The sequence below is a fragment of the Hyla sarda genome, chromosome 2 (genome assembly GCF_029499605.1).
Source record: "Hyla sarda isolate aHylSar1 chromosome 2, aHylSar1.hap1, whole genome shotgun sequence".
NCBI classification, from domain to species: Eukaryota; Metazoa; Chordata; class Amphibia; order Anura; family Hylidae; genus Hyla; species Hyla sarda.
Window position 1 is genome coordinate 171,462,520 of NC_079190.1, and position 26,083 is coordinate 171,488,602.

A 26,083-nucleotide genomic window follows, 5' to 3' on the forward strand; every position below is an offset into this window, starting at 1 on the left:
CCTAATGTTCTTGTCGGCAGGGCGAAAATGAATTTCAAAGTTAAAACGGGCAAAGAACAACGACCACCTGGCCTGGCGAGGGTTCAGCCGTTGGGCAGACTGGAGATAGGAGAGATTCTTGTGATCGGTGTAAATGATAACTGGAAATTTTGATCCCTCCAGCAGATGCCTCCATTCCTCAAGTGCCAATTTAATGGCCAGTAGTTCTCGATCCCCGAGGGAGTAGTTTCTCTCCGCCGGAGAGAAGGTCCTAGAAAAAAAACCACAAGTAACATCATGCCCGGAAGAATTTTTTTGTAGAAGGACCGCTCCAGCTCCCACTGAGGAGGCATCTACCTCCAATAGGAAGGGTTTAGATGGGTCAGGTCTGGAGAGCATGGGAGCAGAAGAAAAGGCAGACTTGAGCCGTTTAAATGCGTCTTCCGCTTGGGGAGACCAGGACTTGGGATTGGCATTTTTCTTGGTTAAAGCCACGATAGGAGCCACAATAGTGGAAAAGTGTGGAATAAATTGTCTGTAATAATTGGCGAACCCCAAAAAACGTTGGATAGCACGGAGTCCGGAGGGGCGTGGCCAATCTAAGACGGCAGAGAGTTTATCTGGGTCCATTTGTAATCCCTGGCCAGAGACCAAGTATCCTAGGAAAGGAAGAGATTGACATTCAAACAGACATTTCTCCATTTTGGCATAAAGTTGATTGTCTCGAAGTCTCTGAAGAACCATGCGGACATGCTGGCGGTGTTCCTCTAAGTTGGCAGAAAAAATCAGAATATCGTCCAGATACACAACAACACAGGAATATAAGAGATCACGAAAAATTTCATTAACAAAGTCTTGGAAGACGGCAGGGGCGTTGCACAGGCCAAAGGGCATGACCAGATACTCAAAGTGTCCATCTCTGGTGTTAAATGCAGTCTTCCATTCGTCTCCCTCCCTGATGCGGATGAGATTATAAGCACCTCTTAAGTCCAGTTTGGTAAAGATGTGGGCACCTTGAAGGCGATCAAAGAGTTCTGAGATAAGAGGTAGGGGGTAGCGGTTCTTTACCGTGATTTTATTAAGTCCGCGGTAATCAATGCAAGGACGTAGGGAGCCATCTTTTTTGGACACAAAAAAAAATCCAGCTCCGGCAGGAGAGGAGGATTTGCGGATAAACCCCTTTTTTAAATTTTCCTGGATGTATTCAGACATAGCAAGAGTCTCTGGAGCGGACAGAGGATAAATTCTGCCCCGGGGTGGAGTAGTGCCCGGGAGGAGGTCAATAGGACAGTCATAAGGCCTGTGAGGAGGTAAAGTCTCAGCTTGCTTTTTGCAAAACACGTCAGCATAGTCCATATAAGCCTTAGGGAGACCGGTTACAGGGGGAACCACAGGGTCACGGCAGGGAGTACTGGGAACCGGTTTAAGACAGTCCTTGAAACAAGAAGTACCCCAGCTCTTGATTTCTCCTGTGGACCAATCAAGGGTTGGGGAATGGCGTTGAAGCCACGGTAATCCAAGGAGAATTTCGGAAGTGCAATTGGAGAGGACCAAAAACTCAATTTTTTCGTGATGAGGTCCGATGCACATTAGGAGGGGTTCCGTGCGGTAACGCACGGTACAGTCCAATCTTTCATTGTTAACACAATTGATGTAGAGGGGTCTGGCGAGACTGGTCACCGGGATGTTGACCCTGTTGATGAGAGAGGCCAGAATAAAATTTCCTGCAGATCCGGAATCCAAGAAGGCCATAGTAGAGAAGGAGAAGGTAGAGGAAGATATCCGCACAGGCACAGTAAGGCGTGGAGAAGCAGAGTTGACATCAAGAACTGTCTCACCTTTGTGCGGAGTCAGCGTACGTCTTTCCAGGCGGGGAGGACGGATAGGACAATCCTTCAGGAAGTGTTCGGTACCGGCACAGTACAGGCACAGATTCTCCATGCGGCGTCGTGTCCTCTCTTGAGGTGTCAAGCGAGACCGGTCAACTTGGATAGCCTCCACGGCGGGAGGCACAGGAACGGATTGCAGAGGACCAGAGGAGAGAGGAGCCGGGGAGAAAAAACGCCTCGTGCGAACAAAGTCCATATCCTGGCGGAGCTCCTGACGCCTTTCGGAAAAACGCATGTCAATGTGAGTGGCTAGATGAATAAGTTCATGCAGGTTAGCAGGAATTTCTCGTGCGGCCAGAACATCTTTAATGTTGCTGGATAGGCCTTTTTTAAAGGTCGCGCAGAGGGCCTCATTATTCCAGGATAATTCGGAGGCAAGAGTACGGAATTGGATGGCGTACTCGCCAACGGAAGAATTACCCTGGACCAGGTTCAGCAGGGCAGTCTCAGCAGAAGAGTCTCGGGCAGGTTCCTCAAAGACACTTCGAATCTCCGTGAAGAAGGAGTGTACAGAGGCAGTGACGGGGTCATTGCGGTCCCAGAGCGGTGTGGCCCATGACAGAGCTTTCCCAGACAGAAGACTGACTACAAAAGCCACCTTAGACCTTTCAGTAGGAAACTGGTCCGACATCATCTCCAAGTGCAGGGAACATTGTGAAAGAAAGCCACGGCAAAACTTAGAGTCCCCATCAAATTTATCCGGCAAGGATAGTCGTAGGCCGGAAGCGGCCACTCGCTGCGGAGGAGGTGCAGGAGCTGGCGGAGGAGATGATTGCTGAAGCTGTGGTAGTAGCTGCTGTAGCATCACGGTCAGTTGAGACAGCTGGTGGCCTTGTTGCGCTATCTGTTGCGACTGCTGGGCGACCACCGTGGTGAGGTCGGCGACAACTGGCAGTGGAACTTCAGCGGGATCCATGGCCGGATCTACTGTCACGACTCGGCTGGCAGGAGGTGGATCCTCTGTGCCAGAGAGGGATTGGCGTGGACCGTGCTGGTGGACCGGTTCTAAGTTGCTACTGGTATTCACCAGAGCCCGCCGCAAAGTGGGATGGTCTCGCAGCGGCGGTAGCAACCAGGTCGTATCCACCAGCAACGGCTCAACCTCTCTGACTGCTGAAGATAGGCGCGGTACAAGGGAGTAGACAAGAGCAAGGTCGGACGTAGCAGAAGGTCGGGGCAGGCAGCAAGGATCGTAGTCAGGGGCAACGGCAGGAGGTCTGGAACACAGGCTAGGAACACACAAGGAAACGCTTTCACTGGCACGATGGCAACAAGATCCGGCGAGGGAGTGCAGGGGAAGTGAGGTATAAATAGGGAGTGCACAGGTGAACACACTAATTAAGCCAACTGCGCCAATCAGTGGCGCAGTGGCCCTTTAAATCGCAGAGACCCAGCGCGTGCGCGCCCTAAGGAGCGGGGCCGCGCGCGCCGGGACAGGACCGACGGAGAGCGAGTCAGGTACAGGAGTCGGGGTGCGCATCGCGAGCGGGCGCCACCCGCATCGCGAATCGCATCCCGGCTGGGAGAGGTATCGCAGCGCACCCGGTCAGCAGGTCTGACCGGGGCGCTGCAATTGCGAGGATGTTGCGAGCGCTCCAGGGAGGAGCGGGGACCCGGAGCGCTCGGCGTAACAGTGAGAAAATACAGTGAGAGGCACTGTCAACTTTTTTTGCAGATACCTCATGCATATACCTAATACTTTTTTTTACAATGATAGGATATGCAATGCCTTGTCCAGTAGGGACATGGCCAACCATGGTCACTCACTCTTGGCAGCCACTAGAATGAGGTGGCAAAGCATTGTAGAACTTGCTTTTTTGTACTTTTTGCTACAACTTAGCATTGTAGTGTTATGAGTAGCGCTACGGCCAGATGCGCTGAAAGCGGGCGCACTCCTGCTCCATCCTCCCGTACTGTTTGTGTCTTGCCTTGCCGCGTATCTGACCCCATTGCTACATATCCTGACCTTGCTCCTGTGCAGTCAGCCCTCTGACCGCTTGTTACGTGACCTGACCTTGCTACAGTGCCGCCAGTCCTGACCTCCTGCCAGTCCCTCACTACAACTCTGTCTCATGCCTTTTGTGCCACGCATCTCCTCAGCAGTCTTTGTGGTTGAGTCTTGTCAGGGGTAGCGACCTGGGAGCTGCCTGCCGCAAGAAGTCCATCCTGCTTTGCAGCGGACTCCGGTGAAAATCAACGGCTCCTTAGACTCCACTCCCTGATACGGCTCACGACATTGTCCACAACAGGTATAGTGGATCCACACCATCTGCCATTATACTATGTTTTTGTTTGTTTGTTGCTGCATGTTTATCCATTGACTATATTGTTCTATAAAAAGACTATCAGGACCATCTTTCATCAATGGTATATCTTAGTGATATAATATCAGTGTTTATGACAAGACAACCCCTTTAAGGATCACATAGTCTCCTATAGTCTCCTTAAAACTTTAGGAGTTGCCCACAATTAGGATTTGCCCACATATGTAATAATATAAGAAGAGTTCTGCTAGAAGTACTCAGTAAGCTATATATTGACTGAAAGAACGCTAGTGAAATGCAGTTATGCTGGAAAAGAAAATAATGAGAAGGGTCATAATAAAGTAAAATGAGGTAAGAACAGTAGGTGAGAACCTCTCAACGAATTGTTGAGTTAGTAATACTAAAATAGCTAAAAGTAAGTCTCTTCTATTCTCTTCTATTTCATGGTCCATAGAAGCATTCTTTCACGAATACCCATACAACTAATAATCCTTTACAATATTCAAACAATATATAATACACTATATATATATATATATATAAATATATATATATATATCTCCGCAGGGCTGCAGTAGCTCGACTCCTCTGGCAACGATGGTCGACCCGATCTCAGACATGAAGCAGGGCGCTCAGAAGCGAGGCGACTGCTGGCGAAGTTTTGCGCTAGTTGCGCTTCTTCCGGCCTTGGGTGCCCTGTTTGTTCTTTTGTTGGTTCTTGATTTGTGACTTTAGGCTTCTTTGGTCCCCAGCACCTCTGGACTCGCAGGCACTAGGACTCTCCTCCTCCCCAATGACAGACCATTACTGACAGCTGTTCAGCGGATTACCCCTTTAAATGTCAATGGATGTCACTTTTCTTTCTTCCCCCTATTATGTTGTTTGTAGATGAGAATGAAGGTTGTGCAGATGCATGTATCAGGTGTAAGGCTGGGATTACACATGTCCGGCATCTGGCATACATTATCCCAGCCCAAATCTGGATGCAACTGATGCCACAACTGATGATAACATGCATCAGTTGTCATCAATTGTTTAGTTCACCAGTTCTGTGTGATTTTACGTATGTCATTTTAGACATTGGCCCTGATTGAGTGGAGTGTTTATTCTGGAGTGATTTCAATATCACTCGTCTTTTTACTATTCTGTCGCACGTTTTTTTGTGTCACACTAGTCAATTGTGTCGCACAAACTCAAAGCTAAAGAAATTAGTTGTGGGAATCAAAATGGTTTAGGCTTGTTTGTTTAAAAATGTTTCCATGAATCAAAAGTATTCATGTGTTATAATTTTTCAAACATTACAACAATTATCCTTGTTTATCAGCTTGGGTGTTAAATTGATTTAAAACTAATGTTGCAAATGAGTTCGAAAAATAAAAATAAACATTAACTATCACAAAAGCATTCAATATTTTATTCATAAAAGTGTTGAACTGTACAAAATGTTTTCAGGTTATAAAACAAGCTACTTTCACAAAAAACACAATGGTAAACAGTTCCTTGTTACAAACCACTCCATTTTTGGAATTTCACTCGGCATCTTGGCTGTCGGTTATTGTGTGAGGCAAACTCACACTTTTTCTCGAGTGATTTTGGAAGTACTCAGAGTATTTTTTGTTTTTTGTCCGTAAAACACCAATTTTTGCATAAAACACGCCCATTTCAGAGTGGAAAAAAAAAACACACCGAGTGTTTTCTAAAGTGTGGGTTGTGCGACAAAAATTTGGTTGCATAAATAGTCGCACAGACGTTGCGACTAAAATTTAGGCGCAATAACCGAGAAAAAGAGTCGTTTGGACTTTAGTAAATGAGGACCATTAAATTTTTTATGACATATGTGTGCATCTAAAATTAAAAATAAAGTAATGTTGCAAGTAGTTAAACTTAAAGGGGTACTCCACCCCTGGCATCTTATCCCCTATACAAAGGATAGGGGATAAGATGTTAGATCACCGCGGTCCCGCTGCTGGGGACCCCGGGGATCACCGCTGCGGCACCCCGCTATCATTACTGCACAGAACGAGTTTGCTCTGTGCATAATGACAGGAGATACAGGGGCCGAAGCCGCGTGACATCATGGCTCCGCCCCTCATGACATCACGGCCTGTCCCCTTAATGCAAGTCTATGGCAGGGGGCGTGATGACCGCCATGCCCTCTCCCATAGACTTGTATTGATTGGGGCGGGCCGTGACATCACGAGGGGCGGAGCCGTGACGTAACGATGCTCCGGCCCCTGTATTGCGATCTCGCTCTGTGCAGTAATGATAGCGCGGTGCTGCAGCAGCGATCCCCGGGGTCCCCAGCAGCGGGACTCCGGCGACCTGACATCTTATCCCCTATCCTTTGGATAGGGGATAAGATGTCTAGGGGCGGAGTGCCCCTATTATAAGGAATTATTTATCTTACATCTATCTGTTTATCTATCTCTAATTATGCATTTCTCTAATGGCATATATCTATCTATCAGCACGTTGATTGGATGTTAATAGATTACATTCCACAATTCTCACATTATATTTTCTTATTTTTAGGTTTATTTTAAGTATGTCATGGTCATCTGATAATAAACCCAAACAAAAATGTATTTGTTTTTCAGAAGCCTTCAGGTTTTCTGTCTATTCTAGATGAAGAAAGTCAGTCCATTCATCCTATGGAACAAAGCCTTTCCAAACGTCTTCAGTCACTCCTGGAGACATCAAATTCAAATACAGTGTATACATCAGCAAAAGATGGAAATGGCAATGTCACATCCAAGGAACAAGGCCCTGTCTTCACAATTATGCATTATGCTGGAAGGGTAAGCTGCGTCTATTGAGCAGACAAGGCCATACACAAGGGGTGGAAACGTCTGCTTTGTTCTTCCTTCTCTTTTGAAAAGTGGTTTTGCTCACACAATACAAATCTTCAGATTTCAGAAGCTAAAATATTTTAGTAATTGGTAGATTTATTAATGGGCATGTTATTATTTTAAAATATGCTTTTTCCTTTTCAATGCCATTTATTAAGATGATGGGTCATGGAATGAATAATCTGTTTCTTAGACGATCCTCCTGATAGGCTGAGGAAGAATAAGCTAATGAACTGTTTGGATGACAGTCAATGGTTCTTTCATAGCCTGGCACATGGTATTTGAAATCTGCTCTGACTTGTCATTTGTATAGAAGCCTTGTGATCTGCTGAAGCAGCAGGATGTGTATATGTGCAGCTTCCCCATAATGATCCTGCTGCCACAACATGTCTACAGTTCATTAGTGTTATATGTGTCATGGTTTGCCAGCTGAGCCAATATACTGGAATAGTTGCTATATATTACTTTATATTTATCACAAATTACTAGCCTCACCTTCCAGCAAATATACGTAAATGCCTTTATGTACTTATATCACCCTGATTTGTAGTTCAGTGGCATGGGGAGTGTAAATTAGAATGAGAGAATTCTAATCTAGATTTGCTCTATTTGCAGTTTAATGTGTATTTTTGGCATTTTATGGCCAGCAAATTCAGCAGGTAGAGCAGACAGAAGGTACATATCACTGAAATAAGCAAAAATACTGAAAAATGCATCTGAGATAAGTGAGTACACTCCTTATATTTTTGTAAATATTTTATTATATATTTTCATGTGACAACACTGAAGAAAATGACACTCTGCTATAATGTAAAGTAGTGAGGGCACAGCCTGTATTATAGTGTTAAATGTTGTGTCCCCTCTAAACATTGGCAGCAAAAGTGAGCACACCCCATAAGCGAAAATGTCCAAATTGGGCCCAATTAACCATTTCCCCGTAAAATCCACCAGCTCCTTGATGTCATCATGGAGTAGTGGAAGATGACTCCAATGCCAACATGTGAAGCTCTGGTAAACTCATTGCCCAAGAGGCTAAATGCAGTGCTGAAAAAATAATGGTGGCCACACAAAATATTGTCACTTTGGGCCCAATTTGGACATTTCCAGTTAGGGGTGTACTCAATTTTGTTGCCAAGGTTCAGACATTAATGCCTGGCAGTTGAGTTATAATGAAGGGGCACAACATTAACCCCTTAACAACAACGGACGTAAATGGACGTCATGGTGCGGTGGTACTTAACGCACATGACATACACTTATCCTCCGTCATGACCGTGAGCATCGAACCGGTGCTCGCGTCATGCGCAGCAGGTCCTGGCTGCTATCAGCAGCCAGGGACCTGCCGGTAATGGCAGGCATCCGTGATCGTGCGGATGTCCGAGATTAACCCCTCAGATGCCGCGATCAATACAGATCACAGCATCTGCGGCAGTGCAGTACAGCGCTGCCGCAGGGATCCGATCATCCATTATGGCGGACAGAGGTCCCCTCACCTGCCTCCGTCCATCTCCTGGGGTCTTCTGCTCTGGTCCAAGATCAAGCAGACCACAGCGGAAGATTGCCGATAACACTGATCAGTGCTATGCCCTATGCATAGTACTGAACAGTATTAGCAATCAACTGATTGCTATAAATTGTAAAGTGTAAAAAAAAGTTTTTAAAAAAGTTTAAAAAATAAAAAATCCCCTCCCCCAATAAAAATATAAATCATCCGTTTTTCCAATTTTCCCCCCAAAAAGCAAATTTTTTTTCAATCAATAAACATATTTAGTGTCGCTGCGTGCGTAAAAGTCTGAATATCAAAATATATTGTTAATTATCCCATACGGTGAAAAGCGTAAACGCAAAAAAAAGTCCAAAATTGTAGTTTTTTTGTCACATTTTATTCCCAATTTTCTTTAATAAAAAGTAAAATATAAGCAAAAGTGGTAGCAATAAAAACGACATATCACAGCGCAAAAAATTAGCCCTCATACCACCGCTTATACGGAAAAATAAAAAAGTTATATGTGCTCAAAATAGGGCATTTTGTTTAAAATAGTTTGAGATTTTTTTTTAAAGCGTTACTATTATAAAAAGGCATATAACATGGGTATCATTTTAATCGTATTGACCCACAGAATTAAGAAAACATGTCATTTTTACCATAAAGTGTATAGCTTGAAGACGAAACCTTCCAACATTTGCTAAATTGCGGTTTTCTTTTCAATTTTCACTCATAAATAATATTTTTTTGGGTTGCGCTGCACATTTTATGGTAAAATAAGACAAAGACTAAAGGTGTCATTTATTTAGTGTTATCACATGTGTTACAGATTTTTGAGTATTCCATACAACAAGTAGAAAATCCCACACCTTCTTGTGGACTTTAAAGGGGTATTACAGTGAAAAACATTTTTTTTTAAATCTACTGGTGCCAGAAAGTTAAACAGATTTGTAAATGACTTCTATAAAAAAAAATCTTATCTTCCAGTAATTTTTAGCAGCTGTATGCTACAGCGGAAATTCTTTGCTTTTTGAATTTCTTTTTTGTCTTGAACACAGTTCTCTCTGCTGACACCTGATGCCTGTATCAAGAACTGTGCAGAGCAGGAGAAAATCCTGATAGCAAACCTATACTACTCTGGATAGTTACTGACACGGACAGAGGTGTCAGCAGAGAGCAATGTGGACAATACAAAAAGAAATTCAAAAAGCAAATAATTTCCTCTGTAGCACACAGCTGCTAACAAGTACTGGAAGGATAAAGATTTTTTAATAGAAGTAATTTACAAATCTGTTTAACTTTCTGGCACCAGTTCATAAAAAAAAAAAAGTTTTCCACTGGAGTACCCCTTTAACCCCTTAAGGACTCAGGGTTTTTCCGTTTTTGCACTTTCGTTTTTTCCTCCTTACCTTTTAAAAATCATAACCCTTTCAATTTTCCACCTAAAAATCCATATTATGGCTTATTTTTTGCGTCGCCAATTCTACTTTGCAGTGACATTAGTCATTTTACCCAAAAATGCACGGCGAAACGGAAAAAAAAATCATTGTGCGACAAAATCGAAAAAAAAAACGCCATTTTGTAACTTTTGGGGGCTTTCGTTTCTACGCAGTGCATATTTCGGTAAAAATTACACCTTATCATTATTCTGTAGGTCCATACGGTTAAAATGATACCCTACTTATATAGGTTTGATTTTGTCGCACTTCTGGAAAAAATCATAACTACATGCAGGAAAATTTATACGTTTAAAAATGTCATCTTCTGACCCCTATAACTTTTTATTTTTCCATGTATGGGGTGGTATGAGGACTCATTTTTTGCGCCGTGATCTGAAGTTTTTATCGGTATGATTTTTGTTTTGATCGGACTTTTTGATCACTTTTTATTCATTTTTTAATGATATAAAAAGTGACCAAAATACGCTTTTTTGGACTTTGGAATTTTTTTGCGCGTACGCCATTGACCGTACGGCTTAATTAATGATATATTTTTATAGTTCGGACATTTACGCACGCGGCGATACCACATATGTTTATTTTTTATTTTTTTTACACTGTTTTATTTTTTTTATGGGAAAAGGGGGGTGATTCAAACTTTTATTAGGGAAGGGGCTAAATGACCTTTATTAACACTTTTTTTTTACATTTTTTTTGCAGTGTTATAGGTCCCATAGGGACCTATAACACTGCACACACTGATCTCTAATGCTGATCACTGGCGTGCATTAACACGCCTGTGATCAGCATTATTGGCGCTTGACTGCTCCTGCCTGGATCTCAGGCACGGAGCAGTCATTCGTCGATCGGACACCGGGGAGGCAGGTAAGAGCCCTCCCGGTGTCCGATCAGCTGTTCGGGATGCCGCGATTTCACCGCGGCGGTCCCGAACAGCCCGACTGAGCAGCCGGGTCACTTTCACTTTCACTTTAGAAGCGGCGGTCAGCTTTGACCGCCGCTTCTAAAGGGTTAATACCGCACATCGCCGCGATCGGCGATGTGTGGTATTAGCCGCGGGTCCCGGCCGTTGATTAGCGCCGGGACCCACGCGATATGATGCGGGATCGCGGCGCGATCCCGCTTCATATCGCGGGAGCCGGCGCAGGACGTAAATATACGTCCTGCGTCGTTAAGGGGTTAAAGCAACTATATTAAAGATCCATAAAGACACTTTAAACACGGTTCACACAGAGGATAAATGAAGCTGATACATTTCAGAAATATTGGTCTTCTTTTCATACAACTTCATACATTTTTGATACCTCTATAAAAACTAATACATTTCGAAGTGCAGAGTGTTGTTATTCAACCTATTTGTTGCCCCCAGGTACCATCCATTTAACCATAGTCATACATGTTGCCTTAACTTTGAAAATAACTTTGCTTAAAACAAAAAATTTCAGAAGTACGTAGATACACTCTTATGTGACCTATCCATGTTAAACAGGACATTTAGTGCTATCAGACAGTGTTGCACACATGTTTTTAGGCTAATGGTGAAGTAAAGGTTCGAACAGAGTTCGGCAAATCGGCAGAACCGAAAGTTTGATCATCTCTAATTCTTACCAAAACAGAAACAACAGTGAACATGTGTGTCATACTGCTTTCAGAAACTAATGCTAATAAGAATCTGCTGCTAAGAATGTGCAGAACATGACATAAGAAAGTAACGGAAAGACTGTGATGTTTAGTCTTTATAGATACTTATAGAAGTCATACAGCATGTGAAAATCAGTTATTGCAATTTCCTTTGTTTTAGGTTTTATGCTTGTTTTCTAGCTTTGTATTTACATTTACTTTTCCGTTTTTCTATTATCTTCCTTAATACATGTCCTTTATTCCCGAGCAACAATAATTAGAGAGATCCTTCTTCTTTTCATATTTTTTAAAAAACTACATTTTATCTTCAGATATATTAAACTACATACAATGTGGATGTAGTCACTTACCAATACTTCCAATACTCTAGGCAAAATGGAGTATGGAGAGCCCTGCACATTCCCAAATTAATGTAGCTGTTAAAAACGATTGTAAATACTGTAAACGATTGTAAGAAAATTGAGCGAAAATTTGGTTATGTTACCCTTAGAAACTAGTCACAATCTTTTCCATTGCATTTTGAGAAACATAAGCTAAGCTGTATTTGGTTGCTCTTTATACAACATAGCTTCCAATGGTTGAAAGATCGGGTTTTCACTGGAATTTTTATAGATTTTATTGACTTAAAACAAGGTCAATTAGGTTATTTGTATGGAAGAAAATGAGACACAAGCTATGCTACTATTGATATCAAGAATGCTGTTAATAATAGAAAAAAATGCTAAAATACAATAAAACACAAAAAGAAAAATGTTCTACATATGCTAATGATGTCAAATTTAGAAATTCTAAAATATATTTCTAGTATGTGAGTTGTGGGAATTACTTTGGGAATATGAACATGAATAGCTTTCACTGTAGTTTTACTTTAACTTTCTGAAAATAATTGCCAGCAAATGTCTGGCTTCGAGGGATATGTAAGTCCTGTTAATTAATATTTCTTGGATCCTCGTGACAGTCACATGATACATTCCAGACGTGTGTTGTTCAACCTTGTCTTCGTCTTTGTTTTGCAGTCAAGCTATTTTTAAGTATTTCTTAGAATACATTGGAGGAACTGGTCAACAATGTGGCCATAAGGTTAATACCAAAGCTAAATAAAATGTAATGTTACAGCAACCTTGTGTTTTAAAAATGCGAAAAATATTTATTACAGTAACCACTAAAAAACTAAGAACTAAGAAAACTTTCACCTTAATTAAAAAATGAAATGTTTAGTTTAATATCATGTTGCTTATATAGCACTAACATTTTCTGCAGTACTGAATAGAAGTGGAGTTCACAAACTAATTTTCTGATTTTGTAGAAGCACGCTGGGGTCAATTTCATAGAAAGCTAATAATATATTTTATGAGTGTAGGTATAAATCAAAGCACACGGGGGACATACAGGCCCATATTTACTATTGTAGGTGTTTTCCCTATTCAAATTTTATCAGACTGGGTTTTTATTTTTCACTAGATTTGGTAACTAATTTGGTACATTTATCTGTACAACATCATTGGACCCCTGTGATCACCCTGCAGGTGGTCTGATGAGTCTCTTAAAGGCCCCTTTATGCTTCAGTATTGATCATCGCATCTGAAGGGTTAATGGCGGGCATCAGCGGGATTGCTTATGTCTGCCATTTGCAGCAGAACATGTACATCCTGTTGGATCAAGTACCAGGCAGCCAGGGCAAGCAGGTACATTATGTGACCTCTACGGGTTAAAGGAATTGTATCACCTAGATTTTTATTTTTATTTTTTTTGCTGATTAGAGATACTAAAACATGCTTTTTATTTTTTAATTTGTTTCTATTTTCTGATTGTAGTTTTTTTCTTTTCAGATAAAGAGCATTTTAGTCAGGGTCACCCACACTATTAACCGGTATAAACAGGTTAGGGAGGGTAATTTTGCTGTCAGTTTCCCTTTAAGCAGTAAAAGATTAAAAACTGCAGTATTGGGGAAGCCATCTTGCCTGAGCTGTTTTTTTGCCAGCATTTGGAGATATGCTTTACAGCAAGCCCTATGGACATAGGCAACAGTAGATATTGATATGAATTGGAAAGGTGTCTGGGTATGCTTGGTGACCTTTGCAAAGGCCATTTTAGAGGAAGGGGAAGGCTGAGCAGTGAACAACAATTGTGTCTACCTGTGATATACTGGTACTGGTGTCCCCTTTCTTTGTAATCCTGTCTGTGTTAATAAGGAGTGGACTGTATGGAACAAAAATCTGCACATAACAAAAATCTTAGTTTTAGACTTAATGGCCAGAATGAAAACTGCAAGATTTCATGATTATTTTGAAATATATATTTAAACAATAGGTAACTTTCTGATGACACATTCCCTTTAAAGGCAATTTGACACCAGGATCACCCACACTTACCTGTTTATACTGGTAAATAATGCAGTTGACCCTTATTAAAATGCTGTTTGGTGGTTGTAGAGTTATCTTCGGCATTGCCAATATGACAATTTTCATCTCTGCGCATTTGAGAAGAGATAGGAAGGTTCTAGTATTCCTTCCTCCATTCCTGTGGCAAGAGATCCTCTCCCGCTTCATGCATGTTCACTACAGCCCCTCTCTCTTATCTGAATGACATAAGAGACTTTTTCTGCAACAGGGTCTAGATGCAGAGTGGAGCTTCACATTCTCCAGGAAACATGTGACCTCCACTCCAGCTCATCAATCCTACTCAACACCATCATCAATAGTCCTATAGCCACAATCTCCTATATCTGGTTCTGCTGATCTCCGCCCTCTGATCTATGCTGTAGGAGAGGATATCTAAGTTTGCTGCTGATTCTTTTAAGTGCATTTTAACATTGAGGTATATATTTAATAAAGCTTTTTTCATGTGTTGCTCAGTGACTCTAGATAGGTATTGACATGTATAGGGCAGGGAATGAGTGCACAATAATCATGCCTGCTCCCCCCTATCCCTGCCTACTTATGTACCTGCCCTAAATGACAGATCCATAACCATGAACACAGTCCCTTCCTGTATACGTAAGGTGAGTAATTGTCAAAATAATAAACTACAATGACACTGACTAGGTCCAGGGACAGTGGGATAACAGACAGACTAACAAAATACGACTAAACACTCACACAATAGTCAAGAGTGAACTAACCGCGTCAAAGCCAGGAGAAGTCAAAGTACCAAGTCGCTAATACCAGAGAGAAGTCGAGATGAAAGCCAAAAGTCAAAGATGCCAGGTAATACAGGAGAAGTAGGGAATACACGCTAGCTACTGAAGCAAAAAGACTTTCACAGGTGCAGACTGAGAGCCAACTGCCAGGTTAAATAGGCAACTCACAGGTGCTCTCATCAAGCGGTCGGCTGACCATCTAGACAGCTAGGTGTAACCTGGCAACAAAAGCAAACAAAGAACCTGTCAGAACCTTTTAACCCTATAGATTCTGATAGTAACCCCCCTTTTAGGAGGGGCCACCACACCCTTCACAACCTGAGAGTAAAGAGGTCTTGACTTGTATACAGATGGACCATCAATATCCTCATCTGTATCCTCATCCTCCAAATCTCACCACTCATTGGTGTCCTCACAAGCAAATAAAGAACCTGTCAGAACCTTTTAACCCTATAGATTCTGACAGGTATTGTATTCAGTTATTTGGTCACTGACTAACACTCTCCTTTCTTTTGGACTTGGTGGATTCTTTGTATGCCCTTTTATCAGTTAATACTTAATAAAAGTTTGAATCACTCCCCTTTTACCATTATTTTTAATAAATCAATGTAAACAAAAATAAACATATGTCATATCTCCGCGTGTGTAAATGTCCAATGTACAAGTTGCATATTGTTGTAGTCGTACAGACCAACAGAATAAAGATATTGGCCCTGATTTACTTAATTTAATTCCCTACAATTCCCTACAATTTTTTTCCACGGTATTTACTAATGTTTCCCTACATTTTCCACTTTCCCCATATTTTGCTTTTGTTTTACATATGCTCTGATCTGTCAGGTCTTCCTCAGCTGAAATCCACCACATTTTCTGTGGAAACCTTAGTAAATATGTTGGCTATTTGTGAAAATGTCAGAAACACGCCCCTTTTTGATAACCACGTCCCTGTTTCCTGATGGCCTGTTTCCTGTTTTCTGGTGCAAATTCTGGCACAAATTCTGGCGCAGACATAATTTCCGGTGCAATGCGTCAGGATCTGGTGCACAACCCGACATAGCATGTCGGGTTTGCAATAGTAAATGAGGGCCAATGTGTCATTTGTGCTGAAAAGTGCGAAGTAGATTTGGTGGTAAAATAGATGTCTTTACAAAGTCCAGTTGGTGGCACAAAAACAAGCCCTCATAGGGGTCTACAAGTGGAAAATTGAAAGTGTTATGCCTAATAGAAGGTGATGAGTAAATAAATAAACCTCCCTTCAAAAAATTGGCCCAGTTCTTTAGGGGTTAAGCAGTACAAGATTAGAAACATTGTGATCTTTTTTTTTTTTTAGTGCTAATATTCTTTAAAAGAGAATTGTTTAATATGAAGAGCCAATTTCCTCTTCATGAAGAGACAATTTATATATATATATATATATATATATATATATATATATATATACACACATGTCAAATGCATTTTTAAATTAAGATTTGTACAAAATACCTTATTTCAATTTCTACAAATACATTCAAATAGTTCAGATGATGATTCATGTTATTAACTAGTTACTAGCTAGACAACTATGCATGTCACATGTGCTTAGAAGGAAACATTGTTATGGCCCATTTATGTGTGTAGTTACAGTTCAGTGTAGTTACAGTTCAGTGCAACTTTCCTATGTAGATGGTCTGAAGCACATAATGTAAATATCCTGTAAAATCTTGTAGAAAAATCTTGTAGTCAAACTCCTATTCACTCCCTTGAGTTGTGTCCCACAAGTTATTCCCTATCCACATGATCTGATCACAGGGTTACCCCAAGACCACCATGATCTAGAGAACGAGGAAGTCTCCCGTCAGAATGGAGAATACATGCATGTGGCCACTCTGTTCAGTTTCTATAGGAGCCATTCAGTTATCTTCAGCAGCAAACACAGTGAATGAATGGAGTAGTGACATGCATGTTTGACCTGCCACTCCATTCAAGAAGGAAGATAATAACGCAACATAGAATAATCTCATCACATACTAAGGAATAGGCTTATACTCTTTATTCAGTCATAAGTAAGAGTCACCCAGTGGCTTAAGGAGGAAGATGTGTTTGCTGGGCAGTTTTAGAGGACAATAAGAAAAAACTATGATACCAAAGCAAGCGATTACGACTAAACTTCAGTGGGAAATGCCAAGCCACAGTGATAAATCCACGTTTTTTTTTAAATAACTTGCAGAGTTGAAAAAATAATCACTTTTCTGCATGTTTCCACGAGGATTATATCATTAAAATAAATTGTAGATTTAAAATCTGCATCACAATCCACTATAAAATGTGCACCATTTTTTTTTGTTTTTAAAGGGGTACTCCATCCCTAGACATCTTATCCCCTATCCAAAGGACAGGGGATAAGATGCCTGATCATGGGGGTTCCGCCGCTGGGGACCCCCGACGATCTTGGCTGCGGCACTCCAGACATCCGATGCACGGAGTGAACTTTGCTGCGTGCCGGGGCCCCACTTGTGACGTCCCAGCCATGCCTCCTCAATTCAAGTCTATGAGTGGGGGCATGATGGTACGAATGGGGCGCGGGCGTGACGTCACGAGCTTCCGGTGCTGCAACTAATGCTCTTAATGGATGCCGATTGCAGCAGGGAGATCGCGGGGGACCCCAGTAGTGGGACCCCCATGATCAGACATCTTATCTCCTATCCTTTGGATAGGGGATAAGATGTCTAGGGGCAGAGTACCCCTTTAAGTACAATGTTTTCTTTACTACTATGTAAGAAAATAAGCCTGTACAAATGTTCAATATTTTTCACTAAGCAAACAATTTTGCATTAGAATGGCCATTCATATTGTTGTAAATATTGTTTTTATATGACCTGAGGAATATCTGGGGAAACATATGTCTATGCCTTCCTAGAATCCCAAATGTACAGCTTCTTCAAAGGTATCATTGAAAGGGCATTAAGGGGCATGTAAATCTCATTTTAAGCATGGCTGTTCCATGTAATCTCTGCATTGCTACAAGGCACAACTGTAATTATTCCCTTAAGAGTAGTAATGACAATAATAGTTGTATAAAATCACATGTTGACATTTTTTCTTAATTATCTTCAAAAGATTTGGGTTAATAACAAGAGCTGATATTTTATTTGTTATATGACTTTGTTCCCCCCAGGTAACATATGACATTTCTGGAGCAATTGAGAAAAATAAAGATGTATTGTCTCAGAATCTTCTCTTTGCCTTGAAAAGTAAGTTAAATTATATTAGTTATTATTATGATGTAAAACACTTAATACATTTTTCTTTATGTGTTTTCCGTCAGCGGTTCTAGACAGAGAAGTAGTAATATATTAAGATCATGTTTTTCTACAACAAGCTTACCATAAATTATTGTTTTGATTTTATTTTATATCCTTGGGCTTCTGCTTAGAATGTGGTGACAACAGAAATATCTAAGCAGTACTAAAAAGTTTTCTGCCATCCTGGAAATCAGCGGTGGTCTGAGGTCACCCATGGGATCTTACATGACTAAATCTATGGATTTAATTCTGTATGATATTGTACAGCATAGCCCATATTTATCAATGTATTTTCTTTTTTCCTGCCACTTTTTTCCCCCCAAAAAAGTGTTGTGTCTTAAGTGTGGCACATTGATTAACCACTTGTGCAAGAAATTACAGCCTTTGCATCATGCACATCAGTTTTTAACCCCTTAAGTACCAAGCCCATTTTGGCCTTAAAGGGGTACTCCAGCCCTTATCCAAAGGATAGGAGATAAGATGTCTGATCGCCGGGGACCCCCGAAATCTCTCATGCAGCACCCAGCTGTGTGAGCTGCACGCAGTGCTGGAGGCTCCGAGTCTGAAGACTATGGGGCCGGAGTATCGTGATGTCAATACTCCGCCCCTGTGTGATGTCACATCCCGCCCCCTCAATGCAAGTCTATGGGAGGGGGCATGACTGCCATCACGACCCCTCCCATAGACTTGCATTGAGGGGACGGGGTGTGACGTCACATGGGGGGCGGAGTCATGACATCACAATACTCCGGCCCTGTACTCATGAGGCTTCAGACTCGGAGCCTTCAGAGCTATGTGCAGCTTACACAGGTGGGTGCTGCATGAGAGATTGCGGGGTCCCAAGCGGCAGGACCCCCGTGATCAGACATCTTATCCCCTATCCTTTGGATAGAGGATAAGATGTCTTAGGGCCGGAGTACCCCTTTAAGGACCAGGCCAAGAAATTGAAAAGAAAAACACAATTTAGCAACTATTGGGAGGTTTTGTTTTCCTGCTGTACACTTTCCAGTAAAATTGACTTGTTTTCCTTATTCTGTGGGCCAATATAATTAAAATAATACCCATGGTTACGAGTTTTGCTATTATTGTACTTATTTAAAAAAAAATCACAAACTTCAAAAAAAATTGTATGTTTAACCCCTTAAGGACTCAGCCCATTATGTTTTTGTTTTTTCCTCCTCACCTTCAAAAAATCATTACGCTTTTATATTTATTCGCGGCATCCAGAAAAGCTGTGACACAGCAGGAGGGACCCTTACCTTGCCTCCTGGTGTCCGATCGCCGAATGACTGCTCAGTGCCTGAGATCCAGGCGTGAGCAGTCAAGCGGCAGAATCATTGATCAATCGTTTCCTATGAGAAACCATTGATCAATGTAAAAGATATGGGAGCTATAACATTGCAAAAAAAAAGTGAATAAAGATCATTTAACCCCTTCCCTAATAAAAGTTTGAATCAGCTGCCTTTTCCCCTAAAAACAAAACAAAAACAAAAAAAAACAGTGTAAATAAAAATAAACATATGTGGTATCGCTGCGTGCGGAAATGTCCAAATGATAAAAATGATATATATATATATATATATATATATATATATATATATATATATTCAGTCGCTTTAAGCTTCTGTTTTATCTGGTAAATAATCCATTTGTGGGTTCATTCATGTGAAACTAGAGGACATTACTATCATTATTATAAATATTAATACTAATAATAATGATCATAAGAATATGTATCTCATGACTATAGCATTTGTTTTTACTATTTTCATTGTATGACAGCATTTCGACTCTACCATATATTCTGATGTTAACATTTCTTCATGAAAGTTCCATGTCCATGTTCATTGAGGGAATTTCTCCCTCATTATTTTGTTACTTTCTGTATCTTGTACCGAAAAACTTTCATAAACATTTACTATTGGAAAAAAAAAAGATAAATAAGAATTTGAATACATACATCTTTTTAATATAATTAACAATAGGAACTATACTTGTTAAATCTATTTAAATATCAAATACACATCATGTGTAGGAATATTGGCTGCATATTTATTGATCTGGAACTCTGCCCTCCGGAGCAGTGAATTCTGATAAGAATAATGATTATAATCCACCATGGTTAGGAGGCTATGCTGATCATATTAATGCTTGTCTTGCTTAGCTGAGCTCCAATTTGCTGTAGTTATTATATATTCATCATTCACCTAGGAAAGTATCAATCAATGGTTTTATCTTTTATCATTCAGTAATTGGAGCCCTGTCAGTATATCTCATATCTGAGAAATGCAGGAGTTGATGAGGGATTATATAGAAGGAGATTTATCATTCTTTTTAAACGTATGGCTTTTATATGACTATTTTTTTTAACTTACTTTTGCTCACGTGCAATCTATGTATCAAATTGATAAATAAATCACACATAAGCAAAACCCTGGAAACCCGCTTACAAAAGCATTTTTTAACCACTTCCCGACCTAGGACATACATACGTCCTGGGTCCTTTCCCTTTCTATAACGCGGGGCCACGCCGTAGCCCTGCGTCATAGCGGGTCGGGCCCAGCACCTAGCAACAGCAGGGACCCGTGGCTAATAGCGTGTGGGTTGATCGCTGTGTCAGGCTAATAAGTGCCGGTTAGCTCAGTGGGAAATCGCCATGTCCCGAACAGCTGGAGGACACAAGGAGGGTGCCTTCAGGCATGAGCAGTCAAGCTGCAAAAACACTGATCAATGCTATGCTATGGCATAGCATTGAACAGTATGAGAGATCAATGTACTGCATGTTATAGTCCCCTATGGGGGCTATAACATGCAAAAAATGAAGAAAAAAAAGGTAATAAAGACCATTTAATCTTAAAAGTAAGAATCACCCTCCCATTTAAAAAACAAACAAACACAGTGTAGATAAAAAAATATATATATGTGGTATTGCTGCATGTGGAAATGTACGAATTATAAAAATACATAGTTAATTAAACTGCACGGTCAATGGTGTACGCGCAAAAAAAAATTCCAAAGTCCAAAACAGCTTATTTTTTGGTCACTTTTTATATCATGAAAAAAATTTATAAAAAGCGATAAAAAAAGTCCAATCAATACATAAATGGTACCCATAAAAAACTTCAGATCACGGCACAAAAAAATTAGCCCTCATACAGCCCCGTAAATGGAAAAAAATTTTTATCGGGGGTCAGAAGATGACAATTTTAACCCCTTAACGACCACGGACGTAAATGTACGTCCTGGTTTGGCGGGACTTCCCGCACCAGGACGTACATTTACATCCTCTGTATGACCGCGAGCATCGGAACGGTGCTCGCATCATACACGGTAGGTTCTGGCTGCTAGCAGCAGCCGGGGACCCGCCGATAATGGCCGACATCCACGATCGCGCGGACATCCGCCATTAACCCCTCAGATGCCGTGATCAATACAGATCACGGCATCTGTGGCAGTGCGGTACTTTGAATGGATGATCAGATTGCCCGCAGTGCTGCCGCGGCAATCCGATCATCCAGCATGGCGGCCGCAGGTCCCCTCACCTGGCTCCGGCCGTCTCCCGGGGTCTTCTGCTCTGGTCTGAGATCGAGCAGACCAGAGCAGAAGATCACTGATAATACTGATCAATGCTATATCCTATACATAGCACTGAACAGTATTAGCAATCAAAGGATTGCTATAGATAGTGTTTAAAAAAAAGTTGATAGATAAAAAGTGTTTAAAAAAAAGTTGAAAATGTTAAAATAAAAAGTAAAAAAAAGTGAAAAATCCCCTCCCCCCAATAAAAATGAAAATTGCCCGTTTTTCCCATTTTACCCCAAAAAGCGTAATTTTTTTAAATAAACATATTTGGTATTGCCACGTGAGTAAAGGTCTTTACTATCAAAATATAATGTTAATTATCCCGTAAGGTGAATGGCGTAAACGTAAAAAATTTTAAAGCCAAAAATGCTTTTTTGGTCACATTTTATGAAAATAAATTATTAAAAAATTATCTAAATGTTTTATATATGCAAATGTAGTATCAATAAAAAGTACAGATGATGGCGCAAAAAATGAGCCCTCATACTGCCCTATATATGGAAAAATGAAAAAGTTATAGGTGGTCAAAATAGGGTGATTTTAGAATACTGATTTTGTGCAAAAAGTTTTAGATTTTTTTTAAGCGGTACAAAAATATATAAGTATCTAGCCATGGGTATCATTTTAATTGTATTGACCTACAGAATAAAGAACACATGTCATTTTTACCGTAAAGTCTATAGTGTGAACACAAAACCCTCCAAAATTAGCAAAATTGTGGTTTTCATTAAAATTTCATCCCTAAAATTTTTTTGGGGGGGTTCGCCGTACATTTTATGGTAAACTGAGAGGTTTCATTACAAAGTACAATTGGTCACGAAAAAAACAAGCCCTTATAAGGGTCTGTAGATGGAAATATAAAGGAGTTATGGATTTTAGAAGGCGAGGAGGAAACAACGAAAACCCAAAAATAAAATTGGCCTGGTCCTAAAGGTGAAAATGGGCTTGGTCCTTAAGGGGTTAAACATAAATTTTGCTGCATGTAGTTATGATTTTTTTCAGAAGCATGACAAAATCAAACCTATATAAGTAGGGTATCATTTTAATCATATGGACCTACAGAATAAAGATAAAGTGCCATTTTTAACGAAAATATTGCTTCCTAGAAACAGAAGCCCCCAAAAGTTACAAAAGGGTGTTTTTTCTTCAATTTTGTCGCACAATTATTATTTTTTCCATTTTGCCATAGGTTTTTGGGTAAAAAGTTATGATTTTTTAAAGGTAAGGAGGAAAAAACAAAAGTGCAAAAACTGAAAAAACCCTGGTCCCTAAGAGGTTAAGGAAACATTTTTTTACGTAGTCTGTAAAAATTCTTACACAATTATTTTGTGCCTTATTCTATTTTAACACAGTATTAATTTTAAAATTCAGTGGGAACGCCAGAATGTACGTGTCCTAAAATGAGCAAGGTGTACAGTGTGTATTTTCAACCCTAAAATTAATAGTTATTAGTTATATAATACATTTTTTCTATAATTAGCATTAATCTAGTAGCTTTGTTTTTAATGATGCAGAACAAGAACAGTTGTTAAAGTGGGTTTTAATGTCCTTTTCTGCAGACATATGCACTTTCTGTAAGCCAGGTTGGACCTGAAATACATATGCAACTTTTCAATGGAGATGTGACTTTTTTTCTTCATAAATACTGACTATCGCATTTGATAAATACATGACCACTGCAAAGTAAAAAAAAAAAAAAATTTCTTTGTGAACAGATTTCAGAAATGCGCTTTGGAATAAGCAAAAATCAAAAAGTCGCAGCATGTATGGAAAAGTCGCACGTGCGCAAGTACGTGAAACTTTTTTACGCAAAAAAAAATCTACTCCGAAGCTTGATAAATCTCCCTTATAGTGTTTATTTTGGGATATGCTTGAAACATAAGAGTCAATCACACAAGTCATGGAATGTAGGAAACTATATTTATCCAAGGAAATTTCTATAGAAAAATATGCAATAACTAATTATTATCATTATCTATCTATATATATATATATATATATATATATATATATATATATATATAAAACTCAACGTGTGTGTGTGTATGTATGTGTGTATGTATGTGTGTATGTTCGTGTGTATGTTCCACAAAAACTTTCAAACAGCTAAAGATATTAACATGAAATTTGGCACACGTTACTTATATGTCAACAACAAACATAGGATAGGTGATTTAACCCTTACTCACCCACATTTGAAAGGGGCGGGGTTTATGTTTAAAGTACTATGCAAGTCTATGGGAAATATATGTTACTGCATAACTTCCAAACGGCTGGAGATATTTCGATAATACCTGGTCACATGTTACTTATATGTCCACTTAAAATATAGGATAGTTAATTTAACCCTTAACTACCCCCATTTGTGAGGGTCGGGTTTTTTGTTTAAAGTCCCATGCAAATCAATGGGAAATGTATGTTCCCATATAATTTCTGTACGGCTGGAGATATTTCAATACCTGGTACATATATTACGGGTCGGGATATGAGGACGGGATGGGAGTTTGGGATAGGAGGTTGGGATAGGAGGTCAGGTAGGAGGTCGGGATAGGAGGACAGGATATGAGGACAGGATAGGAGGTCTGGATAGGAGGTCGCGATATGAGAACGGGAAAGGAGGATGGGAAAGGAGGACGGGATAGGAGGACAGGATAGTAGGTCGGGATAGGAGGTCGAGAAAGGAGGACGGGATTGGAGGTCGGAATAGGAGCTTGAGATTGGAGGACAGGATAGGAGGATGGGATAGGAGGTCGGGATAGGAGGACGGGACAGGAGGTCGAGATAGGAGGACAGGATAGGAGGTACGGGTCGGGATATGAGGACGGGATGGGAGGTCGGGATGGGACGTCGGGATAGGAGGTCAGGTAGGAGGTCGGGATAGGAGGACAGGATAGCAGGACGGGATATGAGGACGGGATAGGAGGTCTGGATAGGAGGTCGAGATATGAGGACGGGAAAGGAGGACGGGATAGGAGGTTGAGATAGTTGGTTGAGATAGGAGGTCGAGAAAGGAGGACGGGATAGGAGGTCAGGATAGGAGCTCGAGATTGGAGGACAGGAGGTGGGGATAGGAGGACTGGATAGGAGGACGGGATAGGAGGACGGGATAGGAGGACGGCATAGGAGGACGGCATAGGAGGACGGCATAGGAGGACGGCATAGGAGGTCGGGATAGGAGGACGGGATAGGAGGACGGTATAGGAGGTCGGGACAGGAGGTCGGGATAGGAGGTCGGGATGTGGGGTTGGGATATGGCAACAATATATGAGGACGGGATATGAAGTCAAAAGCTTCCACCTTTGTTTATTTTCCTCCCCGACAAGGATTAGGAAGGAAAACCGGGCAACGCCGGGTACTCAGCTAGTCAATATTAAAATAGACATGGGCCACTTACATCTACTGCAAGCTTAAAGCAGTTGTTTGTGCTAATACTTCATACTGTGTTTACCTGGAGGATGTTCAGTATGTTGCAAAATAGAATTATATTCTGAATTAGTAAATGTAGTAGTAAAATTGATTCCTTGTAGTAAATGCCTGTTGTTTTTTTGTTTTGTTTTTTTATCCTAAAATCAAAGTTTTCATTCTAAAACATATTGAGTTGTCCAGCATAGGAAAGAGTGTCTTCTTTTATATTGTTCCCTAAAAACAGCACCATGCTCTGTGGATTGTGTCAGTTCAGCCTCATTTAAAGGGAGACACCCCAAAATCTCCCTGCAGCACCCGGCGGTGGCTGCGGCGCCAGAGGCTCGTGACATCATGACCACGCCCCCTTGTGCCGTCACGCGACACCCCCTCAATGCAATTCCCACCCCCTCCCATAGACTTGCATTGAGAGGGAGGGCATGACATCACGAGGGGGCGTGGCCATGACATCACGAGCCTCCAGCGCTCCATCTCTAATGATCTGTCAGGGAGCGAAGTTGGCTCCATGCACCGGATGACTGGGGTACCGCAGCAGAGATCGCAGGGGGTCCCAGCGGCGGTACCCCCCGTGATCAGACATCTCATCCCCTATCCTTTTAATAGGGAATAAGATGTCTAGGGGTGGAGTACCCCTTTAAGTAAATGCAGCTGAGCTGATATACCAAGCTACGATCATAGACAAATATGCACAGGTAGATGGGTCTGTTTGGTCTTTCTAGAAACAGTGCCCATTTTAAATCCTGGACAACCTCTTTATTACAAATTCTGCTTAGAATAAGCAAGATCTGGGATAAAGCTAAGGGAGGAGCTAGGAAAGGTTTCACGTAATGTTCCCCAGTTCCCCAGAGGGGAGTAATTGGATCAACAAAAACTACTCTGCCTTTATCAGAGTATTTTGATATTGACACTAAGGGTATGTTTTTTATACAGATTTGCTGCTGCAGATTTTGCTGCCCATTGACTTCAATGGGTAGCAAAATCTGCAACAGCAGATCTGTAGCAGAAAATATGAATGTGTGAACGTACCTCAAGGGGGTCATTTATTAACATTCATGACTTTTATTTTTGAGGTGCACTAGTGTGTGCCAAG

At 40.9% G+C, this 26,083-nt stretch overlaps 1 protein-coding gene across 8 annotated transcripts in view; it reads left to right on the plus strand.

Annotated features, from left to right (window-relative positions):
• MYO16 (myosin XVI) overlaps positions 1-26,083 on the plus strand; it is a 483,589-nt gene that overhangs the window by 361,899 nt on the left and 95,607 nt on the right. For all 8 annotated transcript variants that reach the window (XM_056555738.1, XM_056555737.1, XM_056555733.1 and 5 more), the window contains 2 exons: positions 6,730-6,930; positions 17,862-17,937. In XM_056555738.1, coding sequence (XP_056411713.1) covers positions 6,730-6,930; positions 17,862-17,937 — 277 coding nt within the window. The remainder of the gene's footprint in view (positions 1-6,729; positions 6,931-17,861; positions 17,938-26,083) is intronic.